Raw genomic sequence first — 27,332 nt, 5'->3', positions numbered from 1 at the left:
GAATCCATGCCTTCCTCCTTTTTGCCTAAAAATGTTCAGTTTGCATGAGCATAAACTGCCATGGCTTTCTAAGAATGGACACATAAGGACAAACTTGTTGAGTCATTAGAGGTCTGAAAATGTCTTTATTCTCACCTCAGATGTGATAGCTGGGTCTAGAATTCTGAGTTAAAATCTAGCCTGTGCTGTTGCTGTTAAAAGGGCTGCTACCATACTGATTTTGTTCCTTCATAGACAACATGTGTTTTCCAGCTCTAGAAGCTTTTAGGATGTTTTATGTATTTCCCATATTTTAAAATTTCACATTGATTCCTTAATGGGAATCTTTTAAAAAATCATTTTGCAGAGTACATGGACTTCTAATCATTGAATCTGTGTCCTTAACTATGGAGAATCTTGATAGTTTCTTCCCTGTTTAATTTTTTAAGGAGGCTCCACGCCCAACATGGGGCTTGAATCCACAACCCTGAGATCATGAGTCACACACACTACAGACTGAGCCAGCCAGGTGCCATGCCCCTTAGGTTTTTAGTTTCTCTGTGGTTTCTGTTAGTTCAGGAACTCTTCTGGACTGATCTCAGTTGGTGTTTTTGCCCATTTTGGGGATGGGGCTGGTCTTTTGGGTCTGTCTTTTAACTCTTCCATGAAATTTTTTATTTGGCTACATTTTATATTTCAGAGTTTCTTCTTGTTCTCTGATTGTTCCTCTCATACAATTACTTGTTCTTATTTATGAATGCATATCTCCCTATATCTATCAGATTAGAAAGGAGATTTCTCACTTGCCATTTGGAAACCTGAGCTCAAGTCACAGCCAATGATGCATCATGTTCAGATTTGAGGAGGCTGATAAATCACATTCCTCACTCCTTCAAGTTCTGATTAGAATTATAAGCTAGAGTCCAAAAGATGGAGGTAAAACACACAGCTTTCTTGTCAGTAGAGCTGGAGTAGAGAACATACTGTTATTGTAGTCTGGACCTGCAACCACAACCAAGCTTGCTGCCATTTGCCCCTAATCTAGGCCTTGCTGTGTGGCTATTCTGCCAAGTAAATATTTAATCTGCTCAGCCTGCTGAAGGAGTCATTGCTGCCCCTCGCTCAAAAGCACCAAGAACAGGGGTGCCTGGGAGGCTCAATAGAAGCTTCTGACTGTTGATTTCAGCTCAGGTCATGATCTCACAGTTCTTGGGATCAAGCCCCACATGGAGCTCTGCACCAACTGTGGAGGAGCCTGCTCGGGATTCTCTCTCCCTCTCTCTCTGCCCCTTCCCCCCTCCCTCAAGATAAATAAACATTAAAAACAACAACATGGGAATCAATTGATGTAGAATTCTTGCCTTTCACCAATCAGAAATAAAAATCCTCTTTAATAGAAATAACATCATGGAAATGTGGGAATAGGGTTTCCTCTGTCATTGAGCGTTCCAATTTGTTTAAAAAAAAAAAGAAAACATTTTTTTAGGGGTGCCTGGCTGACTCAGTTCATCTGGTGGAACTTTTTCTATCAAAGGCCAGAAAATAAGTATTTTAGTCCTTGCAAGTTATACAAGTCTATGTAGCAACTATTCAGCTCTGCCACTGACTAACAGAAGCAGCATAGATAGTGTGTAAATGGGTGGGCAGATTGTATGTTTCGGTAAAACTTTATTTCTGGAACCAGAGAGTAGGCCAGATTTGCTGAGCTCTGCTCTAAGGTGATCAGATGCAAAGCCGGACTCCGGCCTGGGACCTAACAACTGGGAGTTCTTTGCAGAGACGAGGAGCTTTAACTGTCCTACATAAGACTTAACGACCATGATTCTCTCTCCCCTTTTTGTGCCTGTCAGTTCTGAATCTTAAGTCCACTGTTTATCAGTATCCTCTTTTGCACAAATTATGCCATGGCTTCCTCCATCCTCTTACACTGATTGCTGTTTCTCTCACCCAGCAATATCTCTTCTCCCATTTTCCTCATATTGATTTATACATTTTAAAATTCCTTTATTATCCTTTCAATTGGATCTTGAGAGAGAAGGAATAAAAATAATTTAGCAATACACTATCAAGAAACCATTTTAAAATTCTTAATGCTGCCATTATTTTCATTAGCTTGTTTTTACATTTACCGGGTGTGAATACATTTTAAGTACTTCTTTTTAAATTAGTATCATTGTTTTTTAAAATCCTATATAGAAATTTTCCCTTCAGCTAGGCAACTTGTGTCACAGATCTCTGCCCCAATCCCACATATATAGATAGGAACAGGCTGGGCCATTCATTCCCAACTTACAAACCAACCTTACCTAACAAGGATTTTTTTTCTTCTCCCTTATTACCTACATTTAGTATTTTTATGGAAATGAAAGCATTAGTTTCCACCAGGGTCTCCTTCATTACATAGGGCCATAGTCCAGATGCTGAATACACAAGAATGTTCAGGGTATAAAAAATGCTTAAAGGAAAGTGGGAATTCTGGAGGGCTACCCAGTGTGACTTCTGAGCAGTTATCAAGTGCATTTTCCTTTTTCTCGTATTTCCTCAGCAAGATCCAAGATTTGATTTCTAGACAAAAGCTAAGCAAGGCACAAAGCATAGTATGTAATAATTTGAATTATTGAGAAATGGAAAATTGTATAAGCAATAATGGCTTATGACTAGTCCATCCAATATTTATTGAGTATAGAGTCTGGCTGGAAACAGTGCTGAAGTGAGAAAGTAAGGAAGTCTGAAGTCAGTGTTTTAAATCCAGGTACATATATATAAATTCTTGGCAGCTTGTTTGAGCTTTCTTTGCTGGTGGATTCCAAACTTAGCCAGAATACTTTGGTTTAGTGATACACCATGCTAAATGCTGTATAACCTTTAAAAAAAAATTTTTTTTTAATGTTTACTTATTTTTGAGAGAGAGAGAGAGAGAGTGTGAGCAGGGGAGGGGCAAAGAGAGAGGGAGACAAATTCTGAAGCAGGCTCCAGGCTGAGTTATTAGCGCAGATCGCGACGCGGGGCTCGAACTCACAAACCATGAGATCTCACGAACCATGAGATCATGACCTGAGACAAAGTCAGACGCTTAACCAACTGAGCCACCCAGGCGCCCCTGTATAACCTTTCCTAATAAAACTGTGAGCAAAGATTCAGTTTTGAGAAATTGGAGAACACTTCTGATGACTGGAGGTATTTCCCAAGCATGGTAAGTGTCTAAAATCTATATATAGAAACTGATGCTTTTAATCTATGTGTGGAGGGCATGAAGTGGGTCTGAAACATTCATTTGCATGATTCCTCTGTGTTAAGATACACTAGGCAAAATAATCATATTGCAGCATTCTTTTTATTTATTTATTTATTTATTTATTTATTTATTTATTTTTAACGTTTATTTATTTTTGAGACAGAGAGAGACACAGCATGAACGGGGGAGGGGCAGAGAGAGAGGGCGACACAGAATCGGAAGCCGGCTAGAGGCTCTGAGCCATCAGCCCAGAGCCCGACGCAGGGCTCGAACTCGCGGACCGCAAGATCGTGACCTGAGCTGAAGTCGGACGCTTAACCGACTGAGCAACCCAGGCGCCCCTGCAGCGTTCTTTTTAATGTTTATTTAGACAGAAAGCATGAGTGGGGGAGGGGCGAAGAGGGAGGGAGAATTCCACGCTGTCGGCACAGAGCCTGGCGTGGGGCTCGATCCCCTGTGAAATCATGACCTGAGCCAAGATCAAGAGTTGGACGCTTAACTGAGTCACCCACGCTCCCCTAGAGATAACTCTTTTAGCTACCATTGTAACTGGGTTTTTTTTTTGTGCTCTGACCCCTCAATCACATGTGCATGCAACACGTCTCATGTTGTAGTTGCTTGTAAACTTATGTCCTATGCTTGACTATATTTTTTGAGGGTAGCAACACTCTCTTCTTTATCTCGTACTCTCACACTGAACAAATGAAATAATTGAATACTTGGATAAGTGAAAACAATGGCTATTTAGCTTTTCTGCCTAAAAATAGCTTTTTATAAACTCCTGTCCGGGAATACCAGTGGGTGGGTATTGCTGTATTTATATCAGAGAAGACCAGTATATGATCAGCTGTTACCCCAGCTCACCTGTCACTTAGCTTCCCCAGAATGTGAGAGACCAAAGCAACTTGAGGGGCTGGTGAACAAGCTGGCTTCTCTCTCCAGGTCGTGCCTACATGTGGCCTCTTCCACACCCAGAACCCAGCCATTTCCCTTGGCCGCATTCAGAGGCTTAGACACCCCAATATTGTGGGGCAGTGGGAGAAACCCATGCATAACTGATCCCAGGTCCTATCCTAGTCAGTGACCCATGTCACCTGGGCCCCCATGGGGCAAGTGCAGTCATTGCACAGATAGGGAGGGAGAGCTCATCAGGATTTTAAAATTCATTATAGCTTATTTTGTAAAAGAAGAGTTGTTCTGAAGATACTGGTGAGTCTTTGTGTTGTTACCTGTCTTGTAAAGCAGTGTGTAATTTCTGGCTAATATCTTCAGCTCTGATTGCAAACTGTTACCCTTAGTGATCGCCCTGCCTTTTTTTTTTTTTTTTTTTTTTTTTTTTTTGCTTGTTTTATGTTTAGTTTCATCAAAAGCAATATAAAGGCTGTATGATAAGTAAGAAGCATCAAAGGCAGAGTTCTAGCCTGTGGAATCACGCGGGCCTGTATTCATAACCCAGCTCTGCGGCTCACTTTGTGCCCTCAAATATGTTATTTGCAACCTATCTTATAGAAGTGTTGAGATAATAAGGAAAGCATTTTGGGACCCCTGGGTGGCCCAGTCAGTCGAGTGTCCAATTTTGGCTCAGGTCATGATCTCACAGTTTGTGGGTTTGGGTTCCCGTGTCGGGCTCTGTGCCGACAGCTCAGAGCCTGGAGCCTGCTTTGGATTCTGTGTCTCCCACTCTCTCTGCTCCTCCCTGCTCTTGCTCTCTTACTCTCTAAAGTAGATAGATAAGTAAGTATTTTGAAAAGATATGGAAAGTACTTTGCATACTATAAATAGTAAATGGTGTTCTTAACCCTAGAACTTTCTTATTCTTGATCGTTCTTTCCATACAGTGTAACTTGGCATCCGTCAAGGTGTTTACTGCTAAGAGGCTTATGTGCCTGGCTCTTCCAGTTGTCAGAGAGGGTGTCCAGGCACATTTGACGTTTTGAAAGAGGACCATGGTTGTGCTGTGAGGGTCCCAAGTTTCAAAGCCGAGTTTTCCTTTCCTTCCTCTGCCCTTCTGTTTTGCTTTCTTGGTTCAAATCGACTACCGTGTATCGGGTCCTCTTAGTCCCAGGTTTCTGTCCTCAAAGAATTTCTAATACGATATGTATACAGAAGGTTAAAGAAGTTTGCCTGTTTTTCTAGGAACTGCTACTTTTACCACACAGAATAAAGGCGATGGAGCCAAAGTGGCAGTAAGAAAGCCTGTGCTGGGGCGCCTGGGTGGCGCAGTCGGTTAAGCGTCCGACTTCAGCCAGGTCACGATCTCGCGGTCCGTGAGTTCGAGCCCCGCGTCGGGCTCTGGGCTGATGGCTCAGAGCCTGGAGCCTGTTTCCGATTCTGTGTCTCCCTCTCTCTCTGCCCCTCCCCCATTCATGCTCTGTCTCTCTCTGTCCCAAAAATAAATAAAAACGTTGAAAAAAAAAAATTAAAAAAAAAAAAAAAAAAAAGAAAGCCTGTGCTGTCTCCAGTTACCTTCCACAAAGGTAATGGGAAGTAAAGTTCTTTTTTTGTTTTAAGTAGGCTTCGCACCTAGCGGGGACCCAAACGTGGGACCCGACCCTGAGGTCAAGACCTGGAGCTGAGATCAAGAGGCAGCTGCTTAGCCGACCGAGCCACCCAGGCACTTCAAGAATAAAGTTCTTTTTAAAAAAATGTTTTAAAAAGATCTTATTTAGTTTTGAGAGAGAGGGAGAGACAGAGTACGATCAGGGGAGGGGCAGAGAGAGAGGGGGAAACAGAATCTGAAGCGGGCTCCAGGCTCTGAGCTGTCAGTATAGAGCCCGATGCGAGGCTTGAACTCGTGAACCGTGACCTGATCATGACCTGAGACAAAGTTGGATGCTTAATGGACTGAACCACCCAGGTGCCCCACGAATAAGGTTCTCGAACTTAAATTTTTAAAAATCATAAGACACGGGGGGCGCCTGGGTGGCTCAGTTAAGCGTCCTACTCGTGATTTTGGTTCAGGTCATGATCTCATAGGTCGTGAGTTCGAGCCCCATGTCAGGCTTCGCATCGTCTCTCCCTCTCTCTACCCCTCCCCCGCTCAGTTCGCACTCTCAAAACAAACTTAAAAATGTTCTTAAGCCATAACACACTCTTAGAAATCTCAAATACAGGGCACCTGGGTGGCTCAGTTGGTTAATTGTCTGACTCTTGGTTTTGGCTCAGGTCATGATCCTGTGGTTCGTGGGTTTGAGCCCTGCCTTAGGCTCTGCACTGTGGAGCCTGCTTGGGATTCTGTCTGTCTCCCCCTCTCTCTCTGCCCCTCCCCTGCGCTCGCTTGCTTGCTCGCTCTCTCAAAATAGACAAACTTTAAAAAAAATTTCAGATACCGATTTCAGAGTGAAGAGTATGGCTGTGTGTGCAGCAGTTCAGAGAATAGGCCGTGGGGTTAGCTTTGTTTGGAATCCTAGTTCACCACTTACTCTTTAGCCCTAGGAAAATTCCTAACCCATCTGTGTCAGCCTCGGTTTTCTCACCAGCAAACTGTGTGTTATAATATTGAGAACATATATATTGTGGGCTTAGCACAGTACCGGACATAAAAACAAGTACTCGGGAAGGTGCTATTATCACATGGTCATGCAGCACACAGACTCATAAGTTTGGGGGTTCCAAATTAGCTGTGCTCTGATCAGCCAGACAGGGGATGGTAATGATCTTAAGAATGAAGGTCTAACCCACCACTCCATGTTACTCTTCACCGTTTAAAAGGTATTTTCACTATGCTAAGCGAGATTAGTCAGAGAAAGACGAATATCATATGACTTCACTCATGTGAGTGAAGATACAAAGATACAAAACAGATGAACATAAGGGAAGCAAAAATAATATAAAAACAAGGAGGGGGGCAAAACATAAGAGACTCGTAAACAGAGAACAAACTGAGGGTTGTGGGTGGGGGGATGGGCTAAATGGGTGAGGGGCATTAAGGAAGATACTTGTTGGGATGAGCACTGGGTGTTATATACAGGGGATGAATCTACTCCTGAAATCATTATTGCACTAAATGCTAACTTGGATTTAAAATTCTTAAAAATACATAAATAAGGGGCGCCTGGGTGGCTTGGTCAGTTAAGCGTCCGACTTCAACTCAGGTCATGATCTCACGGTCCGTGAGATCGAGCCCTGCATCGGGCTCTGTGCTGACAGCTCAGAGCCTGGAGCCTGCTTTGGATTCTGTGTCTCCCTCTCTCTCTGACCCTCCCCCGTTCATGCTCTGTCTCTGTTTCAAAAATAAACGTTAAAAAAAAATTTTTTTTTTAAATACATAAAAAAATAAAAGGTCCTTTCACATTCATTCTCCTGTTAGCTCTCTGTAACAACACTGGTAGACAGGGCAACTATTATCCCCATCTTACAGCTGAAACAGCAGAGGCTTAGAGAAGCCAAGGGGGGGGGTGCTGCTTCAGATCCCCCTAGAACAATAAAAATAACACAGAGAATTTACATGATGCCAAGCATGGTATTAACACTTCATGTGCATGATCTCCCTTAATCCTCCAGTTCATGCACTGAGGTCTGTTACCCTAGTTACCCTAGTTAAAAGAACTCAATTTGGTAGGGATAATGATGGAAACACTGACTACATGTGTTCCAAAAATGATGAGAAACATGAATTATTCTGTGTCTCTCCACTGCCACCTTCTTTCCTTACAGATTCATCTTTCAGTTTACCACCTCTCTCTTCAGCTGTGTCTGCTGTTTAACTTGTCAAGTTTTAATGTTGATGGCTGCATTTCTTAGAAATTCTCTTTGGTTCTTTCTCCATAGTTTTCCCCACTCTATGCCACCCAGGCGCCCCCACTGTACTGCAGTTTTTTGTACTGCAGCCAGAGGTTGAGACTCAAGGTAGAGGTTGAGACTGTCCAGGAATATCAGTCCTCTGCTGATACTCTCTGCCCTCGTTCACTCCACAGTTTCAGGTTTATTGTGTGGATGTTCACTAGGAGAACACTTCTACCTCACCTATGACAGAGTTACTACTACCTGACTCGTCTGCCTGTCTGAACCATAAAGTGAGTCGGAACACACGTGAGGCAACTGCTCTTAGACACTGGAAAATAGGCAACACAGAACAGTGATCCCGGAGAGAAGGGAGACTCCTGAGGTAAGTCTCGTGAACGCCTAGCTGTCTGCTTAAGGATATTGTCCCGATGACTTCAACATAATGAACTAGAGTCCAAGCGGAACACTTGTGGTCCTCCTACGATGCTGAAGAGGCAGAGGTCAGGGTGGTAACAGTGGCTGGCTTCTGCAGGCCAGGGCAACAGAGAGAAGGAAGCTGGCTGCACAGAGACGATGCCCAAAAGTCTGTGTGCAGACGGGGCGGAGCTGCTGTATTCAGTACAAGACTCCCTGAGGCACACCAGAAGGTGGTCACTGAGGCTGAGCACGGCTGGGGGGTGAGGGAGGCTCTGCCCAGCCAGAGCAGCAAGACCCTGCTAACACCTCATTAACACTCCAGACATCCAGCCTAGAAGTAAAAATCTTGCCCTAGAATAAGGGCTAGAGAAAATACCCTTCAATAACGAGGGTAAGATATAGTTCTGTCAATGAAGCCTGAGAGAATTAATTGCCAGAAGATCTGCACTATACGAAATCCAATGATCTTCAGGCTGAAGGGAAATACTAGAGAAGGGAAGTACTAGACAGAGATTTGGATCTACAGGAAGAAATGAAAAAGCACTGGAAATGATAAGACAACTAAATGTTTAAATCAGAACAGGAGCAGGGAGGTAAAAGGGATTATACTGTTGTAAAACCCCTTTATTTCTGAAGTGGTGTGAAATGTCAAGTTGTTAAGAGTTCACACATAGCTCTAAAACAGCAGTTCTCAAACTTTGTGTTCGCCTTATAAAAATCGAGGGTCCTAAAGAGCTTTTTTTTATGTGGGTGTATCTGTGAACATTTGTCATGTTAAAAATGAAAACAGAGAAATGTTTAAACATTTTTAATTACAATGACCCAATGTTTATAAGACATATTTACAAAAGATAACTATTTTCCAAATCAAAACTTGATGAGAAGAGTAGCAGTTTCATAGTTTTACAAATGTCTTTAATGTTTGGCTTAATGGAAGACAGCTGAATTCCCATACCTGCTTCTGCATTCAACCTGTTCCAGCATGTTGTTCTGGTCAAAGTATATACGAAAAAAATCTGGCCTCACAAATGTAGTTGGAAAAGGAGGTATATTTCATAGCTTTTTCAGACAGTAGTATTCTTTGATACTACACCAAAAATTGACAAATGGGTGAAGGTTTTTAGTTTCTTCTCACAAAAATTATCTCCCAAATTATTATTTGGGTGCAACGCCAGAAACTACCCACGTCTCTGCACCGTAGTTTTTATAAAGTTAACGTGAGCTTTCTAGAGTCGGGAATCCTGTTTCCCACTCAAAGCATCCAGCCCTGTTTCTTCAAGGCTTTTCAGGTTACAGAGCAGAGGCCAGATCTGGCCTCCGTGAAACTTGGCTTATTTAGAAGTCCAGTATTGGTGGAAAGTGGTTCCTTTTTCACTCCTGGGCCAGGCCTGCACAGGTGAGTTTAAGGCTCTGTTTTAAAATGGAGCTCATTATGTCTCAGGGTGAGATTGTGACTTTCTTCTCCACAAAGAAAGAATTTTTTCCATCGGGTTTATCCATATAAGGTTGCTTCTCAAAACTTGGGGGGTAGTAAAGGAGGAGGTGATATAGAAGATTTTTATTGAAATAAATATTATGTAAACTGGCTTGACAGGTCCTTTTCATTTTTTCATCATTGTAAAAAGTATGCCTAAAGAGATACCAAATGCAAAAGCATGTATCTATAAACAACCCTTTCCCCATGAAGGCAAAATTATTGAGAAGTGTTTATTTTCCCTCTTGAAATGGCTAATCCAGGGAATGATATGGCTGCAGGTGGTATATTCATGCTGCTTCCTTCGTTGCTTCTCTCCCTTAAACACTCCAATCTTTCAGAACTACATCAATGAGATGCTAGTCTCTGCCAGGAAACACAATGATACGCAGGTCTTACAGGTCCAGGGCCCAGTGGAGAGACAGGTTCTTGTCATCCACGCCGGCCACCATGTCTTCAATAGCGTTCCAGTCAAGTCTGCTGAGGATGCTGCCAGTGCTCCCAGACACACTGTCGACGCCACCCACCCCGAAAGGAGGCTCTAGTTCTTCTTCGGTTGCTGCCAAGTCCTATCAAATTAAGAAAGGTAGTAAGCTGTGGTCTTAGCCTGAGGAAAAAGTAAACGGAACGTGAACTAAGCTTTCCAAAGATTCTAGTCGCTCATGCACCAACTGGCGAAGGAAATGCGAAGCAAACCTAGGACAGGGGTTGCCCAGCCCAACGGGATCGACAGTGGGCTGAACGTCACCTGACACAGCTAGACGATGGCACCAGATCTGAAGAGTGGACACAGTGGGTTTTTATACTTGTCGTACAATGATTTGTTCTTACAGTTTTGTTATCTTTTAGTTAAAAGGAAAACGCAAAATCAAGGAAAATTCTGATAAATGCTGGAGCCCTAAGCCAAAGGCGTAGATGCTCTGAATTACCCCTTCAATCTTGCAGTATCTCTACATCCCGCAAAACAAAACAGACGGAACTAGGGAACGCAGGGAAATCACCAGACAAATTGAAATCTGGAACAATGCTTACCTGTAGAAGGGAAGCAGGACTCTCGTGAACAGTTGTCCAGGGGCTCACCACGGTCTCTCTCTCATACTCTATACGGACCTGCTTTGATCGAGGTGAAAGCTCAGCACTGATGTGTTTTTTCGTACACTGCAGACTCCCACACGGAGCACTAGAACCTTTCAAGGGAAAAGGACAAAGTTACGATGGGACCGATTCATTTATAAGTTTGTTGGTTTATTCTGACTTTTATCATCACATCTAAGGCAGTCACATTTTACCTAATAGTTGAATTACAAGGTCTGGATGTGGTTCTAACAATTCCTGCCCTGTCATTGTGACAGAAGGAAAATGAATTCTGGCCATCTCTTAATTTTAAAAACAGTGGTAACCTGTAGGACAAGAGAGTCCAGGGAGGAGAGGCCACAGAGAGAATGGAACTGTGGAGAAGTTCCAGCTGCAAAGTTGGATGAACACTGTGTTGAAAAAGAAAACAGCCAGTAAAACAGAAAGACTGAAGACTGAAGGATAATAAAAAGAGAAACCAACACGTGGTTAAGCAGTATTATAACCCCAAGGGCAGGCCGTGTCTCCAAAGCAGACGGAAACAAATGGAGATGGGCGCTGAGTTGTTGCTTCAAGTAGTCAGGCTGTGAAAAGAGATTAGCAAAGGCTGTGGCCACCAACTAATCCCACCTCCACTTCTGCTACAATTGACCTGGTAACTAGACTTCAATACTCTTGTCAAATGAACATAATTATTGCCATCTAAAAAGAATGACAAAATCACCACCAAAATTAAGAAATTAAGGTGAACAGTCCTGCATTTAAAAGGATAAACCTTTACCCCTGGGGTATCTACACACCTGAGAAGCTATCACTGGCTTTCTCTCACCTTGCTTTACCCAGGGATGTTTTTGTAATTTCCTTCTCTTCAGATCAGACTGCATTTCTCTAGGATTTGTTCGGGATATCCAGTCTTAAAATAAAAATACAATATGAAAACAATGCTGTGAAACTGAGCATGTGCAAAAAAGCTTTTCAAGTTTGGGTGTTCCTGCCCCATTGTGGACACTGAATGCTTTCAAAGCTAAAAGACCCATGATACATCAAGGAGAAACTCCACAGCAGAAATGAGGCAGAAACCTCAAAGAAGCACTCTCTCTGTGGACAGTGAACACTGCCACTCGGTGTCTTTAGAAAGCATACTGACGAACAGTATCTCTGGAGACTAGCCTGAGGAGTCCGGAGCTGAACGGTGAAACTGAATCCATTGCCTCTGCTTCCGCCAGGAGAAAACCCTGTTCCTCTTCTTGCCCCCTTGTCAATTATTGGGCCACGCTCCACACACACCCCCAAGCCACAAACGTGGAGCTGTACTCAATTTCATCCTGTCAGATAAGGCTACCACTGGGTAATGAAACAAATACTTCTATTTGCCTTTCTATGGGCAAGGCCTCATGCTAGATCGTAACACACTTCACGAACACAAAACCCTGGATCTCTGGAGCTTGTATAAATAGAATACCAGTGTACATGTAACTTCGGCTATTTGGGGGCCAACACTGTATTTTGGGGCTATTTTATCTGTTAAACTAACATTGATAGGTATTTGTTTAGAAAATATCTGGAGAACCCCCGCTATTTTATTCTAAAGTAAACTCTATACCCAATGTGGCGCTCAAACTCACAACCCTGGGATCCAGAGTCACATGCTCTACTGAGCCAGCCAGGCACCCCTTGGGGTACTCTAAACTAGAAAATATTTTGCAAAATATTAAAATGAGAGGCTCTGAAAGGAGAAGAAAAAAAAAAAAAGGTCTGAGATTATACAATTAAAAGCACAGGAAATGATGCTTCTAGGACTCAAACTAATCCTAACTACAGCATTGGGTTTTAAGGCATATAGTGGGGAAAACTATGGAGAAAGAACCAAAGAGAATTTCTAAGAAATGCAGCCATCAACATTAAAACTTGACAGGTTAAACAGCAGACACAGCTGAAGAGAGAGGTGGTAAACTGAAAGATGAATCTGTAAGGAAAGAAGGTGGCAGTGGAGAGACACAGAATAATTCATGTTTCTCATCATTTTTGGAACACATGTAGTCAGTGTTTCCATCATTATCCCTACCAAATTGAGTTCTTTTAACTAGGGTAACTAGGGTAACAGACCTCAGTGCATGAACTGGAGGATTAAGGGAGATCATGCACATGAAGTGTTAATACCATGCTTGGCATCATGTAAATTCTCTGTGTTATTTTTATTGTTCTAGGGGGATCTGAAGCAGCACCCCCCCCCTTGGCTTCTCTAAGCCTCTGCTGTTTCAGCTGTAAGATGGGGATAATAGTTGCCCTGTCTACCAGTGTTGTTACAGAGAGCTAACAGGAGAATGAATGTGAAAGGACCTTTTATTTTTTTATTTTATTTATGTATTTTTAAGAATTTTAAATACGTTAGCCTTTAGTGCAATAATGATTTCAGGAGTAGATTCATCCCCTGTATATAACACCCAGTGTGAGGATTCTCGAGAAGATGGCAGCGTAGGAGGACGCTGGGCTCACCGCGCGTCCTGCTGATCACTTAGATTCCACCTACACCTGCCTAAATAACCCAGAAAAACGCCAGAGGATTAGCAGAACGGAGTCGCCGGAGCCAAGCGCAGACGAGAGGCCCGCGGAAGAGGGTAGGAAGGGCGGAGAGGTGGTACGCGCTGCACGGACTGGCGGGAGGGAGCCGGGGCGGAGGGGCAGCCTGCCGGCCAAGCAGAGCCCCCGAGTCTGGCTGGCAAAAGGGGAGGGGCCGGGACGGAATGTGTTCTGACAGCAAGCTCGACTTAGCATGTGGGAGGTCATAAGTTAACAGCTCTGCTCGGAAAGCCGGAAGGCTGGAGGACAAAGGGAGGGAGAGTTGCTGAGCCCCGGGACCACAGAGCTCAGTTTGGCGGGGAACAAAGGCACTTGCCAGCGCCATCTCCCTCACCCACCCCCAGCCAAAATCCCAAAGGGAACCGGTTCCTGCCAGGGAACTTGCTCGCTCCGCGCAAACACCCAACGCTGTGCTTCTGCGGAGCCACCCCCCCGACAGTGGGTCTGACTCCCTCCTGATACCACAGGGCCCCTCCCGAAGCGGATCTCTGAAGGAAAAGTGAGCTGAGCCTGCCCCTCCCGCCCCCGTGCACCTTGCCTACCCACCCCAGCTAATACGCCAGATCCCCAGCACCACAAGCCTGGCAGTGTGCAAGTAGCCCAGACGGGCCACGCCACCCCACAGTGAATCCCGCCCCTAGGAGAGGGGAAGAGAAGGCACACACCAGTCTGACTGTGGCCCCAGTGGTGGGCTGGGGGCAGACATCAGGTCTGCTGCGGCCCCGCCCACCGACTCCAGTTATACACCACAGCACAGGGGAAGTGCCCTGCGGGTCCGCACCACTCCAGGGACTATCCAAAATGACCAAATGGAAGAATTCCCCTCAAAAGAATTTCCAGGGAATAACAACAGCTAATGAACTGATCAAAAAGGATTTAAATAATATAACAGAAAGTGAATTTAGAATGATAGTCATAAAATTAATCGCTGGGCTTGAAAACAGTATACAGGACAGCAGAGAATCTATTGCTACAGAGATCAAGGGACTAAGGAATAGTCAGCAGGAGCTGAAAAACGCTTTAAATGAGATGCAAAATAAAATGGAAATGACCACGGCTCGGATTGAAGAGGCAGAGGAGAATAGGTGAACTAGAAGATAAAATTATGGAAAAAGAGGAAGCTGAGAAAAAGAGAGATAAAAAAATCCAGGAGTATGAGGGGAAAATTAGAGAACTAAGTGATACACTAAAAAGAAATAGTATACGCATAATTGGTATCCCAGAGGAGGAAGAGAGGGGGAAAGGTGCTAAAGGGGTACTTGAAGAAATAATAGCTGAGAACTTCCCTGAACTGGGGAAGGAAAAAGGCATTGACATCCAAGAGGCACAGAGAACTCCCTTCACATGTAACTTGAATCGATCTTCTGCACGACATAGCATAGTGAAACTGACAAAATACAAGGATAAAGAGAAAAGTTAGGGCAAGGGATAAACGTGCCCTAACATATAAAGGGAGACCTATAAGACTCGAGTGATCTCTCTTTTGAAACTTCACAGGCCAGAAAGGATTGGCAGGAGATCTTCAATGTGTTGAACAGAAAAAATATGCAGCCGAGAATCCTTTATCCAGCAAGTCTGTCATTTAGAATAGAAGGAGAGATAAAGGTCTTCCCAAACAAACAAAAACTGAAGGAATCCGTCACCACTAAACCAGCCCAACAAGAGATCCTAAGGGGGATCCTGTGAGACAAAGTACCAGAGACATCGCTACAAGCATAAAACATACAGACATCACAATGACTCTAAACCCATATCTTTCTATAATAACACTGAATGTAAATGGATTAAATGCACCAACCAAAAGACATGGGTATCAGAATGGATAAAAAAACAAGACCCATCTATTTGCTGTCTACAAGAGACTCATTTTAGACCTGAGGACACCTTTAGATTGAGAGTGAGGGGATGGAGAACTATTTATCATGCTACTGGAAGCCAAAAGAAAGCTGGAGTAGCCATACTTATATCAGACAAACTAGACTTTAAATTAAAGGCTGTAGCAAGAGATGAAGAAGGGCATTATATACTAATTACAGGGTCTATCCATCAGGAAGAGCTAACAATTATAAATGTCTATGTGCCGAATACGGGAGCCCCCAAATATATAAAACAATTACTCATAAACATAAGCAACCTTATTGATAAGAATGTGGTCATTGCAGGGGACTTTAACACCCCACTTACAGAAATGGACAGATCATCTAGACACACGGTCAATAAAGAAACAAGGGCCCTGAATGAGACATTGGATCAGATGGACTTGACAGATATATTTAGAACTCTGCATCCCAAAGCAACAGAATATACTTTCTTCTCGAGTGCACATGGAACATTCTCCAAGAAAGATCATATACAGGGTCACAAAACAGCCTTTCGTAAGTATGCAAGAATTGAAATCATACCATGCATACTTTCAGACCACAATGCTATGAAGCTTGAAATCAACCACAGGAAAAAGTCTAGAAAACCTCCAAAGCATGGAGGTTAAAGAACACCCTACTAAAGAATGAGTGGGTCAACCAGGCAATTAGAGAAGAAATTAAAAAATATATGGAAACAAACGAAAATGAAAATACAACAATCCAAACGCTTTGGGATGCAGCAAAGGCAGTCCTGAGAGGAAAATACATTGCAATCCAGGCCTATCTCAAGAAACAAGAAAAATCCCAAATACAAAATCTAACAGCACACCTAAAGGAAATAGAAGCAGAACAGCAAAGGCAGCCTAAACCCAGCAGAAGAAGAGAAATAATAAAGATCAGAGCAGAAATAAACAACATAGAATCTAAATAAACTTTAGAGCAGATCAACGAAACCAAGAGTTGGTTTTTTGAAAAAATAAACAAAATTGACAAACCTCTAGCCAGGCTTCTCAAAAAGAAAAGGGAGATGACCCAAATAGATAAAATCATGACTGAAAATGGAATTATTACAACCAATCCCTCAGACATACAAGCAATTATCAGGGAATACTATGAAAAATAATATGCCAACAAATTGGACAATCTGGAAGAAATGGACAAATTCCTAAACACCCACACGCTTCCAAAACTCAATCAGGAGGAAATAGAAAGCTTGAACAGACCCATAACCAGCGAAGAAATTGAATCGGTTATCAAAAATCTCCCAACAAATAAGAGTCCAGGACCAGATGGCTTCCCAGGGGAGTTTTACCAGACGTTTAAAGCAGAGATAATACCTATCCTTCTCAAGCTATTCCAAGAAATAGAAAGGGAAAGAAAACTTCCAGACTCATTCTATGAAGCCAGTATTACTTTGATTCCTAAACCAGACAGAGACCCAGTAAAAAAAGAGAACTACAGGCCAATATCCCTGATGAATATGGATGCAAAAATTCTCAATAAGATACTAGCAAATCGAATTCAACAGCATATAAAAAGAATTATTCACCATGATCAAGTGGGATTCATTCCTGGGATGCAGGGCTGGTTCAACATTCGCAAATCAATCAACGTGATACATCACATTAATAAAAGAAAAGATAAGAACCATATGATCCTGTCAATCGATGCAGAAAAGGCCTTTGACAAAATTCAGCACCCTTTCTTAATAAAAACCCTTGAGAAAGTCGGGATAGAAGGAACATACTTAAACATCATAAAAGCCATTTATGAAAAGCCCACATCATCCTCAATGGGGAAAAACTGAGAGCTTTTTCCCTGAGATCAGGAACACGACAGGGATGCCCACTCTCACCGCTGTTGTTTAACATAGTGTTGGAAGTTCTAGCATCAGCAATCAGACAACAAAAGGAAATCAAAGGCATCAAAATTGGCAAAGATGAAGTCAAACTTTCACTTTTTGCAGATGACATGATACTATACATGGAAAATCTGATAGACTCCACCAAAAGTCTGCTAGAACTGATACATGAATTCAGCAAAGTTGCAGGATACAAAATCAATGTACAGAAATCAGTTGCATTCTTATACACTAACAATGAAGCAACAGAAAGACAAATAAAGAAACTGATCCCGTTCACAATTGCACCAAGAAGCATAAAATACCTAGGAATAAATCTAACCAAAGATGTAAAAGATCTGTATGCTGAAAACTATAGAAAGCTTATGAAGGTAATTGAAGAAGATTTAAAGAAATGGAAAGACATTCCCTGCTCATGGATTGGAAGAATAAATATTGTCAAAATGTCAATACTACCCAAAGCTATCTACACATTCAATGCAATCCCAATCAAAATTGCACCAGCATTCTTCTCGAAACTAGAACAAGCAATCCTAAAATTCATATGGAACCACAAAAGGCCCCGAATAGCCAAAGTAATTGTGAAGAAGAAGACCAAAGCAGGAGGCATCACAATCCCAGACTTTAGCCTCTACTACAAAGCTGTCATCATCAAGGCAGCATGGTATTGGCACAAAAACAGACACATAGACCAATGGAATAGAATAGAAACCCCAGAACTAGACCCACAAACGTATGGTCAACTCATCTTTGACAAAGCAGGAAACAACATCCAATGGAAAAAAGACAGTCTCTTTAACAAATGGTGCTGGGAGAACTGGACAGCAACATGCAGAAGGTTGAAACTAGACCACTTTCTCACACCATTCACAAAAATAAACTCAAAATGGATAAAGGACCTGAATGTGAGACAGGAAACCATCAAAACCCTAGAGGAGAAAGCAGGAAAAGACCTCTCTGACCTCAGCAGTAGCAATTTCTTCCTTGACACATCCCCAAAGGCAAGGGAATTAAAAGCAAAAATGAATTACTGGGACCTTATGAAGATAAAAACCTTCTGCACAGCAAAGGAAACAACCAACAAAACTAAAAGGCAACCAACGGAATGGGAAAAGATATTTGCAAATGACATATCGGACAAAGGGCTAGTATCCAAAATCTATAAAGAGCTCACCAAACTCCACACCCAAGAAACAAATAACCCAGTGAAGAAATGGGCAGAAAACATGAATAGACAATTCTCTAAAGAAGACATCCGGAGGGCCAACAGGCACATGAGAAGATGCTCAACGTCGCTCCTCATCAGGGAAATACAAATCAAAACCACACTCAGATATCACCTCACGCCAGTCAGAGTGGCCAAAATGAACAAATCAGGAGACTACAGATGCTGGAGAGGATGTGGAGAAACGGGAACCCTCTTGTACTGTTGGTGGGAATGCAAACTGGTGAAGCCGCTCTGGAAAACAGTGTGGAGGTTCCTCAGAAAATTAAAAATAGACCTACCCTATGACCCAGCAATAGCACTGCTAGGAATTTACCCAAGGGATACAGGAGTACTGATGCATAGGGGCACTTGTACCCCAATGTTTATAGCAGCACTCTCAACAATAGCCAAATTATGGAAAGAGCCTAAATGTCCATCAACTGATGAATGGATAAAGAAATTGTGGTTTATATACACAATGCAGTACTACATGGCAATGAAAAAGAACGAAATATGGCCCTTTGTAGCAACGTGATTGGAACTGGAGAGTGTGATGCTAAGTGAAATAAGCCATACAGAGAAAGACAGATACCATATGGTTTCACTCTTATGTGGATCCTGAGAAACTTAACAGAAACCCATGGGGGAGGGGTAGGAAAAAAAAAAAAGAGGTTAGAGTGGGAGAGAGCCAAAGCATAAGAGACTCTTAAAAACTGAGAACACACTGAGGGTTGATGGGGGGTGGGAAGGAGGGGAGGGTGGGTGATGGGTATTGAGGAGGGCACCTTTTAGGATGAGCACTGGGTGTTGTACAGAAACCAATTTGACAATAAATTTCATATATTGAAAAAATAAATAAATAAGTAAATATAGCTTTAAATTTAAAAAATAAATAAATAAATAAATAAATAAATAAATAACACCCAGTGCTCATCCCAACAAGTATCTTCCTTAATGCCCCTCACCCATTTAGCCCATCCCCCCACCCACAACCCTCAGTTTGTTCTCTGTTTACGAGTCTCTTATGTTTTGCCCCCCTCCTTGTTTTTATATTATTTTTGCTTCCCTTATGTTCATCTGTTTTGTATCTTTGTATCTTCACTCACATGAGTGAAGTCATATGATATTCGTCTTTCTCTGACTAATCTCGCTTAGCATAGTGAAAATACCTTTTAAACGGTGAAGAGTAACATGGAGTGGTGGGTTAGACCTTCTTTCTTAAGATCATTACCATCCCCTGTCTGGCTGATCAGAGCACAGCTAATTTGGAACCCCCAAACTTATGAGTCTGTGTGCTGCATGACCATGTGATAATAGCACCTTCCCGAGTACTTGTTTTTATGTCCGGTACTGTGCTAAGCCCACAATATATATGTTCTCAATATTATAACACACAGTTTGCTGGTGAGAAAACCGAGGCTGACACAGATGGGTTAGGAATTTTCCTAGGGCTAAAGAGTAAGTGGTGAACTAGGATTCCAAACAAAGCTAACCCCACGGCCTATTCTCTGAACTGCTGCACACACAGCCATACTCTTCACTCTGAAATCGGTATCTGAAATTTTTTTTAAAGTTTGTCTATTTTGAGAGAGCGAGCAAGCAAGCGAGCGCAGGGGAGGGGCAGAGAGAGAGGGGGAGACAGACAGAATCCCAAGCAGGCTCCACAGTGCAGAGCCTAAGGCAGGGCTCAAACCCACGAACCACAGGATCATGACCTGAGCCAAAACCAAGAGTCAGACAATTAACCAACTGAGCCACCCAGGTGCCCTGTATTTGAGATTTCTAAGAGTGTGTTATGGCTTAAGAACATTTTTAAGTTTGTTTTGAGAGTGCGAACTGAGCGGGGGAGGGGTAGAGAGAGGGAGAGACGATGCGAAGCCTGACATGGGGCTCGAACTCACGACCTATGAGATCATGACCTGAACCAAAATCACGAGTAGGACGCTTAACTGACTGAGCCACCCAGGCACCCCGTGTCTTATGATTTTTAAAAATTTAAGTTCGAGAACCTTATTCGTGGGGCACCTGGGTAGTTCAGTCCATTAAGCATCCAACTTTGTCTCAGGTCATGATCAGGTCACGGTTCACGAGTTCAAGCCCCGCATCGGGCTCTAAACTGACAGCTCAGAGCCTGGAGCCCGCTTCAGATTCTGTTTCCCCCTCTCTCTCTGCCCCTCCCCTGATCGTACTCTGTCTCTCCCTCTCTCTCAAAACTAAATAAGATCTTTTTAAAACATTTTTTTTTTAATTTTTTTTTCTCAACGTTTTTATTTATTTTTGGGACAGAGAGAGACAGAGCATGAACGGGGGAGGGACAGAGAGAGAGGGAGACACAGAATCGGAAACAGGCTCCAGGCTCTGAGCCATCAGCCCAGAGCCTGATGCGGGGCTCGAACCCACGGACCGCGAGATCGTGACCTGGCTGAAGTCGGACGCTTAACCGACTGCGCCACCCAGGCGCCCCTTTTTAAAACATTTTTTTAAAAAGAACTTTATTCTTGAAGTGCCTGGGTGGCTCGGTCGGCTAAGCAGCTGCCTCTTGATCTCAGCTCCAGGTCTTGACCTCAGGGTCGGGTCCCACGTTCGGGTCCCCGCTAGGTGCGAAGCCTACTTAAAACAAAAAAAGAACTTTACTTCCCATTACCTTTGTGGAAGGTAACTGGAGACAGCACAGGCTTTCTTACTGCCACTTTGGCTCCATCGCCTTTATTCTGTGTGGTAAAAGTAGCAGTTCCTAGAAAAACAGGCAAACTTCTTTAACCTTCTGTATACATATCGTATTAGAAATTCTTTGAGGACAGAAACCTGGGACTAAGAGGACCCGATACACGGTAGTCGATTTGAACCAAGAAAGCAAAACAGAAGGGCAGAGGAAGGAAAGGAAAACTCGGCTTTGAAACTTGGGACCCTCACAGCACAACCATGGTCCTTTTTCAAAACGGCAAATGTGCCTGGACACCCTCTCTGACAACTGGAAGAGCCAGGCACATAAGCCTCTTAGCAGTAAACACCTTGACGGATGCCAGGTTACACTGTATGGAAAGAACGATCAAGAATGATAAGAAAGTTCTAGGGTTAAGAACACCATTTACTATTTATAGTATGCAAAGTACTTTCCATATCTTTTCAAAATACTTACTTATCTATCTACTTTAGAGAGTAAGAGAGCAAGAGCAGGGAGGAGCAGAGAGAGTGGGAGACACAGAATCCGAAGCAGGCTCCAGGCTCTGAGCTGTCGGCACAGAGCCCGACACGGGAACCCAAACCCACAAACTGTGAGATCATGACCTGAGCCAAAATTGGACACTCGACTGACTGGGCCACCCAGGGGTCCCAAAATGCTTTCCTTATTATCTCAACACTTCTATAAGATAGGTTGCAAATAACATATTTGAGGGCACAAAGTGAGCCGCAGAGCTGGGTTATGAATACAGGCCCGCGTGATTCCACAGGCTAGAACTCTGCCTTTGATGCTTCTTACTTATCATACAGCCTTTATATTGCTTTTGATGAAACTAAACATAAAACAAGCAAAAAAAAAAAAAAAAAAAAAAAAAAAAAAAGGCAGGGCGATCACTAAGGGTAACAGTTTGCAATCAGAGCTGAAGATATTAGCCAGAAATTACACACTGCTTTACAAGACAGGTAACAACACAAAGACTCACCAGTATCTTCAGAACAACTCTTCTTTTACAAAATAAGCTATAATGAATTTTAAAATCCTGATGAGCTCTCCCTCCCTATCTGTGCAATGACTGCACTTGCCCCATGGGGGCCCAGGTGACATGGGTCACTGACTAGGATAGGACCTGGGATCAGTTATGCATGGGTTTCTCCCACTGCCCCACAATATTGGGGTGTCTAAGCCTCTGAATGCGGCCAAGGGAAATGGCTGGGTTCTGGGTGTGGAAGAGGCCACATGTAGGCACGACCTGGAGAGAGAAGCCAGCTTGTTCACCAGCCCCTCAAGTTGCTTTGGTCTCTCACATTCTGGGGAAGCTAAGTGACAGGTGAGCTGGGGTAACAGCTGATCATATACTGGTCTTCTCTGATATATATACAGCAATACCCACCCACTGGTATTCCCAGACAGGAGTTTATAAAAAGCTATTTTTAGGCAGAAAAGCTAAATAGCCATTGTTTTCACTTATCCAAGTATTCAATTATTTCATTTGTTCAGTGTGAGAGTACGAGATAAAGAAGAGAGTGTTGCTACCCTCAAAAAATATAGTCAAGCATAGGACATAAGTTTACAAGCAACTACAACATGAGACGTGTTGCATGCACATGTGATTGAGGGGTCAGAGCACAAAAAAAAAACCCAGTTACAATGGTAGCTAAAAGAGTTATCTCTAGGGGAGCGTGGGTGGCTCAGTTAAGCGTCCAACTCTCGATCTTGGCTCACGTCATGATCTCATGGTTCGTGAAACAGAGTCCCACATTGGGCTCCAAGCTGACTATGAGGAGCCTGCTTGGGATGCTAGCTCTCTGCCCCTCCCCCACGTCACACAGGCACATACACTCTCTCTCCCAAAATATATACTTTTTTTTTTTTTTTTTTTTAATTTTTTTTTTTTTTTCAACGTTTATTTATTTTTGGGACAGAGAGAGACAGAGCATGAACGGGGGAGGGGCAGAGAGAGAGGGAGACACAGAATCGGAAACAGGCTCCAGGCTCTGAGCCATCAGCCCAGAGCCCGACGCGGGGCTCGAACCCACGGACCGCGAGATCGTGACCTGGCTGAAGTCGGACGCTTAACCGACTGCGCCACCCAGGCGCCCCTATACTTTTTTTTTAAAAAGGTGTTTAAAGGGGTGTTGAGCCTCCGATTTTGACTTAGGTCATGATCTCAGTTTGTGAATTCGAGCCGCATGTCCGGCTCCGCTGACAGCTCAGAGCTTGCTTCAGATTCTGTGTCTCCCTCTCTCTCTGCCCCTGCCCCACTCACACTCTCTCTCTCTCTCAAAAATAAACCTTAAAAAAAAATTTTTAAATAATAAAAAATAAAAAGTTGTTTGAAAAAAAAAAGATTCTCTCTCCCCCTCTGCCCCTTCCCTGCTCACGGCTCACCCTGGCACATGCTCTCTCTCAAAAAAAACAGGAAAAAAAGTTCTAATATTCACAACCACCATGCAAGGTAAATATCAGCCCCAATTTAAAACTGAAATTATGGACGTTAAAATTCATGACATTAGGTTAGAAGAACTAAGGAGTTAAGGTAGGGATGGCTTCCAAGATGCAGAGGTGAGGCATTTCAAGGTAACGGAGAATTTCAACAAAAGAATGGGGCACCAAAGCACAGAAGGTGGCTGGAAAACAAGCTGGCACGCAGCACCAATTAAATGGGGAAAGGAGGCTAAGGAGGCCAAAGGGGAGGATGCGTCAAAGGCCAGGGACAAGCTCTGGACTGCTCTGTGTGGGGTGGGGTCACTGAGGGCTTCTGAACCCAGAGCAGCAGGAGTACCTCTTCAAGGTCCAGCAAGGGCGGGTGAGCTGACCAGAGGCAAGCGCAGTGCAACAATACGGGCCTGACCTTGGGCAGGTCCAAGACAGAGACACGTTTCCATATAATCCAAGATTTTTCCCTTTGATATTAAGAAACCATGGGTTCGAGTTTAAGATCCTTGCCAACCTTGGGTATTTAATCTTGGCAAATGTATCAGGTATAAAATAAAAATTAAAAACAGAAAACATGGTTACTATTTTGAAATTTTAGTTTAAAAAGAGCAGTTTTTTAAAGTTTATTTTATCTATTTTTTAAAAATTTTTTAATGTTTATTTCTGAGACAGAGGGAGACAGCACGAGTGGGGAAGGGGCAGAGAGAGGGAGACACAGAATCTGAAACAGGCTTCAGGCTCTGGGCTCTCAGCACAGAGCCCGATGCGGGGCTCCAACCCACGAACCGTGAGATCATGACCTGAGCCAAAGGCAGACACTTAACCGACTGAGCCCCCAGGCGCCCCTATTTATTTATTTTTTCAAGAGAGGGAGAAAGAGCTCCATGTCAGCATGGAGCCCGACATGGGGCTCGATCTCACAAACGGTGAGATCATGACTTGAGCCAAAATCAAGAGTCAGACACTTCACTGACTGAGCCACCCAGGCGCCCCAAAAAAGCAGAATTTTTTTTTATGTTTATTTTTTAGAGAGCATGAGTGGGGGAGTGAGAGGGAGAGGGACAGAGAGAGAGACAGACAGACAGAAGATCTGAAGCAGGCTCTGTGCTGACAGCAGAGAACCAGATGCGGGGCTCGAACTCATGAACTTGAGATCATGACCTGAACCAAAGTCGGTTGCTTAATTGACTGAGCCACCAAGGTGCCCCAAGCGTAGCATTTTCTTACTATAACTTGTTAATCAAGAGCAAGAGTTAACCAAACTATTAAGTTTTATTAACAGGATTAGAATTTATGGAAATTTCAGTTTTCTAAACTGAGACAGCATAATGAAGCATACTTTCTAAGTATGTAGGCTCCAGACCCAGACGAGGTTTAAATCCCAGCTCTGCTACTTCCTAGCTATCTGTTCTGAGGCAGTTATTTCAATTTTCTCTGCCTGGGTTTTCTCATCTTTAAAATGGGAACATAATAAATAGTACCTGTCTCACAGGGTTGTAATAAACCTGGCACATTGGTTTATTATACATTTTTAGCTGTGTGCATTTATACTACATATTAGCTATGATTATACATTTTTAATGTGTAATCATTTCACAAAATAAGTATGTTTTACTCTGGTAATCAAAACCCAAAAATGGAAAAATTAACTAAAAGAAGGCTAGCAATAAATAACAGATATTATATCTTCAAACGTTCAAAGGGTAAAAACATGATATTTCGATATAAGCCTCTTAGTGTTCCTCTTCTGTGATGTCCTGATATCTATCTAACCCATCCGATATCTGTCAGAACTAGATTTGTAAAAATGCCTACATGTTTAGCCAGAGACACAAAAGAAACAAATTCCCAAATGAGTCATATCTAAAATACTGACTGATCAGATTCTATTATAAAAAAAGCCGTGTGTTTAGTAAGATTCCTGGGGTCTTCCTATTTCAAAGCAATAGAACAAAATCCCAGCACAGATAAGTGTTTATCAATCCCTTGCATTCTACTGAAATAAGAATTGCTTTTCATGAAGATTTATAGCTTTTACTAATGAAAACCAACTTTGGAGACAAGGACCTATTCCTCCAAGGAATACAAAATTATACAAAATTTAAAATACCTTACCATGTGGCCACGGAGGGCCTTCAGGTTGTCCAAAAGCTTTTCCCTTTCGGGTACAACTTGGTCTGAATATATATCTGAATTTTCCAGGTTGATTTATTGGAATACTGTGACCATGTTGATATTCTCTAAAGTAGAAATTATATAATTATTATGTTCCTTAAATCCCAAATCACTATATTTCAAAAAGCCCAAATTCTAGCTCAGATTAATACATTCACCTGACATTGCTTATTCTGTACTTCAGTGATACATTTAGTGTTATAACAGTTCTCAACAAAATATTCTCCATGTCTCATACCTCAAGCTTCATTTTTTTTCAAAGAAGTTATTTCTGCTTATCCGTTTGTCCATTTCAAATTGCTTATTGGCAGCTATTTATGTATTTAATACCCTGTTTTATTCAAGAAAATATTTCAAGGGAGTCTCTGGTATTTTGAGTAGACCCAAATCCTACACCACAAGTGACATGATTAGGCCTGGGTTTGTGCTGTAAGAGACAGCAGAGAAGAAGTGATAAGCTTTTGGGGACTGCTTCTGCAAGAATGGGGCCAAGTGGAGAAACAGGAGAGCAATTAGGAGGCAAATTACAGAAGGAAATATTAAAAATTACAGAAAAGAAGGAAATAACTGAATGGATATCAAAATTGTATTAGGTATGCTAAAGTGTTATTATATCTTAGAGATTTAATGCCATTTTTGTCTTTTTCCTTGGTGATTCTTTCTATAAGCTTATAAAGACCTCGTAATTATAGGACCATTTTTTTCTTTACTTGATTATCATATTTCTGAGCAGGGTAGGTACAAATATACAGAACTTGGTTTACAAAAGCACTGAGTTTCTTCTTATAATGCCTGACATGACATAATCATGTTGAATGACTTGCCAAAGTTTGTCTTACCTTCTTGGAGAAAGAGAACATTGCTGTCTGGAAACGTGAGCAGTTCTGGGTCTGTTAAGCAACGGTTTCTGTGCAGTAGTTGGTAGTTGTACTGATTCAGATAACAATTCATTCATCAGACTGTACGCTTGTGAGATTCGACGATTATAGTGGTCAGAGAGTAGCAATCTTCAAACAAAGAATTAAACAATATTTAATAAAAGATTAATTTTCAGTTCATTCTTCTGGAGGGAACATGATGTTTGAGATCACCTAGCATTTGTGTTTTTCAAAGCTTTTCAAATGCAAATTCATATTTCAGATTTCTTAAAACCCTTAGGTAGTTTTAGTAAAGGTATCTGTATGGCCTTTTGGGTATTTTCAAAATGCACATATCTGGATTGGGAGAGGGAGAGAATGGCAGGAATGGAAGTCACAAAAATTCAATGGGATAAATAATATTTGAAAGCAGATTCCTGAAAAAGGCTAGTGGAGTCTAATTATTTTCCCTGGAGTTATCACCTATAATTTTCTGTTTATGGACAAACAGGGACTACTGTGAAAACTGGAATTCCTCTGACACTGTCCAGGCCTCGGGTGAGCAAGTTAGAGAAAACACTCGTGCACCGCTAGCCAGCTCACCTGTCTTTTTCATCCTTCATCTTCGCTCTTAGCCTGATTTCTCTTGAAGTCATGTAAAACTGCATAAGAAATACCCAGTTAGTTCATTATTGCTGAGTGCAAATAATTAAGCCATTATGATCCACGGAAAACATGAAAATTCCACTAATCAATTTTAATAGGAG

The 27,332-nt window shown here is 42.4% G+C and overlaps 1 protein-coding gene across 11 annotated transcripts in view; it reads right to left on the bottom strand.

The window, feature by feature from the left end:
* Positions 1-9,149: 9,149 nt before the first annotated feature.
* The window catches only part of CPLANE1 (ciliogenesis and planar polarity effector complex subunit 1), a 149,477-nt gene continuing 131,294 nt past the window's right edge, over positions 9,150-27,332 (bottom strand). For 9 of the 11 annotated variants that reach the window (XM_045439900.1, XM_045439895.1, XM_045439954.1 and 6 more), the window contains 6 exons: positions 27,169-27,227; positions 26,548-26,715; positions 25,649-25,773; positions 21,059-21,148; positions 10,863-11,017; positions 9,150-10,399 (listed from right to left, as the gene is read on the bottom strand). In XM_045439900.1, coding sequence (XP_045295856.1) covers positions 10,226-10,399; positions 10,863-11,017; positions 21,059-21,148; positions 25,649-25,773; positions 26,548-26,715; positions 27,169-27,227 — 771 coding nt within the window. In that variant the 3' untranslated portion in view covers positions 9,150-10,225. Of the gene's footprint in view, positions 10,400-10,862; positions 11,018-21,058; positions 21,149-25,648; positions 25,774-26,547; positions 26,716-27,168; positions 27,228-27,332 lie in introns of those variants that run through there. The other 2 variants (XM_045439934.1, XM_045439964.1) reach the window with 2 other exon arrangements.

Source organism: Leopardus geoffroyi, chromosome A1, assembly GCF_018350155.1.
Source record: "Leopardus geoffroyi isolate Oge1 chromosome A1, O.geoffroyi_Oge1_pat1.0, whole genome shotgun sequence".
Lineage (NCBI taxonomy): Eukaryota > Metazoa > Chordata > Mammalia > Carnivora > Felidae > Leopardus > Leopardus geoffroyi.
The sequence above is the reverse complement of the archived record's forward strand: the minus strand, read 5'-3'. Positions and strand labels throughout refer to the sequence as shown.